The following is a 6,000-nucleotide window of genomic DNA, read 5'->3' on the forward strand; positions in this document are numbered from 1 at the left end:
TCAGCTGGCCCCCAAACAACTATATACTAGTTCAGTGATAATGAAAGCCATACTAATTTCTAAATTGTACACAAGAAACTAAAATTTAAATAATACAAAGGTCAGAGGCTCCTGACTTTAGACAGGCGCAAAAATGCGGCGGGGTTAAACATATTTATGACATCTCAACCCTCCCCCTATACCTCTAGCCAATGTAGAAAAGTAAACACATAACAATACGCACACTTCAAAGCAAGTTCAAGAGAAGTCCGAGTCGATCTGATGTCAGCTGACGTTATTTATGTTTTCTTAAAATGGTGGAGTGCAGTGTTCCTGGCAGATCTTTTTTAAACTAGTGGTGGTTAAATGCTTTGTAATTTTTAGACATCTCTCATTGAAGTTCACCTACTTCTAATTTATCAATACCTCTAAATGAATTAAGACTAAATAATTAAATAACAAATGCAAAACAAATTCATTATTATGACATTTAATCGGATATTTTCCATCCTGCAAAACTAGATCTTCCTCCATCATCACTCCGTATAGACCCACTGACCGGGTGCGTTGTGGAAGTCCTGACGAAGCTTACATCGCCTTGGTTCATCCAGACAACTACAACAGCAGTCGCCGCATTCAGATCATGCGTGCCTTCGTTGCTGTCAGAGTATATAGCTCCTTCCTGTTTATGGTTAACAACAATGTCTACACTAGCAAAGCTGCTACTACTTCCTGGGTGAACCGTGAAGGTCAAAACATAAACGCCACTTGATGGCGCTGTGAACGCCCCTGTGTTGTTGTTATCCCCGTTGCCAAAGTTAGTTTTGATGACATCGTATATAAGAGTTTTGTGCTGTTGAATTGGTTCGTTTTTCTTCATATAAGCGTAGAAGGCGATGCGATTACTTACAATGTTGTTTACCAAGAGTCGTTTATCTTAAAAAAGAAAAAATGGGTATATTAAGAATAGTATTGACAAGAGACATGATTTCAAATATGCTTTGTTAAATATGTTGTTTACCTAATGCCACAGTAAATTATGAAACTTCTTCAAATTGTTTGAATATTTTCATTTTTTGTTTGATCTTTGTCTTGACTGTTTGGAATTTCCCGATTTTTTATAACTTCTTGATGGTTATCAGAGAATCAATAGATTAAGAACTCGAAATTCAAATGAGTGTTTTGAAACACTATTCACATTTAGAGCTCGCCACTTTTAAAATCATTTACCGTTTCAGAATTATATTGGATGCTTGTTTAATTTTGAAATTTATGGGTGAAAGGAGTAGGTTCAGTAAGACTCCTTTCTGTCCCCAAAATATAGCAGTTTTACAAAATTATGAAATTGTAATCTTTTAGTTATTTATTGGAAAGTAGAATGCTTCTGCTACATAAATATAGGTTTTATTTGACAATACAATGTACATATATCTGGTACTGGCATCATTAAGTCATTCTAAATTATCGCAATTTGAGCATTTTAGTAAAATTTTAGACAGTTTTCGTCTTAAATGAAAGTGGCCGCATTCGTGTTCATTCATAATATTGAGATGTTAGTTGTATTTGATGATAATACATAACATACATAAAGGTTGAGGATGAACACGGATGTGGCCACCTTCGTTTTTGTCAAAAACAATCTGAAAAGTGACGTTTTTTGGCATATTTGATAGATTTTTCATATTTAAGCTTAAATCGGAGCGTTTTTAATGACTAATCAAATCAATTGAAATAGACACTTAAGTGTTTAAAAAGTGACAAAAATCTTTGTTAAATGAACTTGAAATTTGAGGCCAAAATCGGCTCTTACCGGACCTACTCCTTTTATCGGAGTGAAAGTGACACCTAACCATATTTTTAAACAACTTTGCTGTTGTTCAAAAATAAAATAGAAAAACAATTTGATTCACGGCACAAAATCTCTACAAAAAGATTAGATATAGAAATACGAAGATGGTGTCTGAGTGCCAATGAGACTACTCTAGATCTCCAGCCAAGTAGACTACATGTTTATCTTATTCTACATTGAAATCTGTTTTGACCACTTTGACCAATGTCAATACTAGTAACCACGTATTGGAACAAAATCCTTCGTGTAATTTCGCGCGATGTCCAGTCGGCGCTGTATCATATACCTTATTAGTTCTACAGAAGAGTGTAAAAATTGCTAATTGAATTTAAGTATTAGCACATTTGAAAATGTGCAAGTAAACCGTCGAAATATTTCACAAAATGTACAGTCTACTATGATTTAGGTTTAAAAAACGGAAATATATGTTCTAACCTTTATTACTCTCGTAAGTTTGTTTTTAATATTTGTTTCTTTGTATGTTTTGGAGTTTAATGTGACGTCCATTTTTTGCTGAAATAATACATGGTTAAGGATCAGTTGAAACCAACTCCGGGTCATTGTGGGATTCTCGCTTTGTTGAAGACCAATTTTCGATTGTTTTCTGCGCTTTATAGATATAGGAAGATGTGGTGTGAGTGCCAATTAGACAACTCTCCATCCAAATAACAATTTAAAAAGTTAACAATTATAGGTTAAAGTACGGCCTTCAACACGGAGCCTTGGCTCACACCGAACAACAAGCTATAAAGGGCCCCAAAATTACTAGTGTAAACCCATTCAAACGGGAAAACCAACGGTCTAATCTATATAAACAAAACGAGAAACGAGAAACACGTATATATTACATAAACAAACGACAACTACTGTACATCAGATTCCTGACTTAGGACAGGTGCAAACATTTGCAGCGAGATTAAACGTTTTAATGGATCCAAACCTTCTCCCTTTTTCTGAAACAAAAACGTTTTAATGGATCCAAACCTTCTCCCTTTTTCTGAAACAATAGCATAACATCACAACATAGAAAAACATACGATAAAATATCAATTGGCAGACTTAACTCAATCAAAAAACGTATGATTACTCAATGAACGGATAAATTTGATCTGCAATATCTGAATACAAATGCACAGTTAATTAAAAGACAACTTTCATGACCAAAAAGCTAATAAACAAATTCAAACACACTGAGAAATATTTAACCAATCAATGTTCACTTTAGAAAAAAAAACCGTGTTTTTATAATCTTGAAGATTATACAAATGTTGTAAGAATAAGTGAAAAATTGAAGATATTACAAATAATCAAAGCTGATGTACAGACAAGATCCATATGAATAAAAAATAACAAAAAAGCATTATAAACAGTATCAACAGGTCGAATTAAATTAAAACCAATTAATAGTAAAAAATCATGCATCAGAGACTAAAATCGAGTAAAACACATCACAGGGATTTAGTATTTTAACGTCATTAATAGTTAAAGAAGACATGACTTGTGCAATGTCAAAAATAAATGTATCGACAGGTAGTAGTATAGTGAAGAGCGACTTCTATAGAAATAAAAGTTAACGTGTCTGTGTCTCTATACATCTCGCCTCAAAAGATAATGAAATTTAGTTATGTTTTAATTTGCTAATGACAAAATCAATATTAGTGCCAATGTGAACTATATTCAGAGATCTAATTACAATATTGGTACGATAACCCTTACTGATAAGTTTGTTTAAAGGTTCGATGAGTTTACAAGGATTACATAGTGATTTCCTCGCTTTAAGTACACTATAACAATAAAATTTAGGATGTGAAATACCATTTTTAATAAGCTTTCTACAGGTATAGCCAAATTTACTTATCAAATCTTTGTATCTATGAAAGAATTTAGTAAAAGTTTTAAGTAATTTATGGTATCGAAATCCCTGACTCAACAATTTACCAGTGATGCATTGATTACGTTCGTTAAAATCTATGACATCAGAACACACACGGGCAAACCGAACGAGTTGCGATATATAAACACCGTATGATGGAGCCAAAGGCACATCGCCGTCTGAAAAAGGAAAATTAACAATAGCAAATGAAAAATCGTCTCTTTTGTCGTAAATTTTAGTGTGAAGTTTCCCGTTTGAAATTGAAATGTCTAAATCTAGAAAATGATAACTGCTGCTGTTTATGTTAGATTTAGTTAAAGTAAGTTCGTTTGGGTAAATTTCTGAAGTATATTTAGAGAACTCTGGATTATTCAACGAACAAATATCATCCAGATAACGGTAGGTATTTTTGAATGTATCAACCAAATGTAACAATGATGGGTCTTTACTGAGTTTGGTCATAAACTGAGATTGATAGCAATATAGAAATAAATCTGCTATTAAAGGGGCACAGTTGGTGCCCATAGGAATACCTACTACCTGACGATACACTTTATCGCCGAAACGTACATAAATGTTATCAAGCAGAAGTTTAAAGCTTCAATCATATCCTCACATTTCGAGTAAGTATATCTAGCATACTTTCCAACAGAATTGTAAGGACCATTGAAAGCATGTAAAACCTCTAAAGAATTTTTAACACTCCAAAAATAATTAATACCATTATTTTCATAAGCTTTATTACAAAAGTTAATAACCAGTTCTTTGATAGTAGTAAGGGAGGTGGTTAGAAGCACTGATAGATTAGTAGTAGAACACTTACTCGAAGCGGAGATGAAACGGAATTTAAATGGTTTTTGTGTAATTTTGGTAACCAGTACATGGTAGGGACTTTCAAATGTTTGGAAGATGCTTTAAGCTGGGCAGTGGCAGTGGTATGCTCGTTTTGAAGAACTTTCGTGTAGTATATGCGTCACACCACCACTGCCTTGTCTGCCGGTACGAACACAAACCGCTCTGCGAGTACCTTGAGTTTGTTTTTTATTCTAGAAATGGGTATATCATGGTTCCTATTATTAATTTTAGAATTGTTTTCTAAATGAGATATTCGAATGTCAACAGTATTCATAATTTTATTCAAATAACTGTCTAAAGATTTTTTATCGGATTTTTCTTGTTTGCACCAATTTTTACAATAGGCAGACAGAGCGTCTTCAATGACCTGACGACATTGTTTCCAATCTATTGTAGATTGAGGACGGTATTTCGGTCCTTTCTTTAGAAAAGTTATGACTTCACGGTCATCGACTATGTTGAGGTCTCCTGTGATAACATGACCATAGGGAACATATTTAAAACTAGATGTTTCGCAATCTCAAGTGGAAGGAACATTATTTTCTATATTGACGTCTGTTGTAATTGACGTATAATTGAAAATCAAATTTCTGCTCGGTTTTTTATAAGAAAACGAAATAATGGGTTGTTCTATATTATCAAAATATGGAGGTATTAAGCTATAGACAGAAGAGTCATTGAATATGCTAGACAAATTAATAAAATCAATACCTCTATTTATATATTTTAATTTGAGAAAATGTCGTTTATGATTTTCAGGTTTATCAATAATAGGAAAAGCTGTTTGAAGTCTTTTTTATCCAAAACAATTCGCGAACTTCGCGTGATTTTTCAAATTGCTTGTGCGATTCTCCTGGTTGTTTTTGAACGGTTTCGATCGGTTGGAATTTTATATATTTCAGATTATGATTATGCTTATCTAAATGTTGATATACTAAACTTTTGAATTTTTTGGGTCTACGAAAGCGGTACAGATGTTCTTGATTTCTTCTGAAATACTCTCGTCCCGTCTGTCCCACATATTGAATACCACACTTAGGTTGGGTTCAAGTTACCACATATATAAGTTTTGAGTTTTTCAGGTAATATCACAGGAAAAGGAGAGCGAAAAGGTTCTCCCGTTCACTGTTGACCTTATAGTATTTTGAGAAGTTCAAGTTAATCTAAAACAGGTTAGTCAATTTTTGGCATTGCACAGGAAAATTTGTGGATATCCACGTGCATTTTTGTTGAATAATCTGGCTGTAGTGGCATTACCAATACGTGTATTTATGCACGTAGATAACCTAGAAGTTGTGTTGTTGATAATATTTTTTCCATTCCGTAAAATCATGATTATTTAATAGGGGTATAGGATCAATACAAAATACCGGAGGTTGTAACATTGAATGAGGATCACAGTTACGGAAAAGGGAGTAATTAGGAGTGCAGTAAAGAACTCTTA

General features: G+C 33.4%; 1 protein-coding gene across 1 annotated transcript; it reads right to left on the reverse strand.

Moving 5' to 3' along the window:
• Window positions 1-469: 469 nt before the first annotated feature.
• LOC134700290 (complement C1q tumor necrosis factor-related protein 3-like) lies at window positions 470-912 on the reverse strand. The gene has a single exon (XM_063561646.1). The coding sequence runs from the start codon at window positions 857-859 to the stop codon at window positions 470-472; it is 390 nt and encodes a 129-aa protein (XP_063417716.1). The 5' UTR covers window positions 860-912.
• Between the last annotated feature and the right edge of the window lie 5,088 nt (window positions 913-6,000).

This window comes from Mytilus trossulus, unplaced genomic scaffold, assembly GCF_036588685.1.
Source record: "Mytilus trossulus isolate FHL-02 unplaced genomic scaffold, PNRI_Mtr1.1.1.hap1 h1tg000128l__unscaffolded, whole genome shotgun sequence".
NCBI classification, from domain to species: domain Eukaryota; kingdom Metazoa; phylum Mollusca; class Bivalvia; order Mytilida; family Mytilidae; genus Mytilus; species Mytilus trossulus.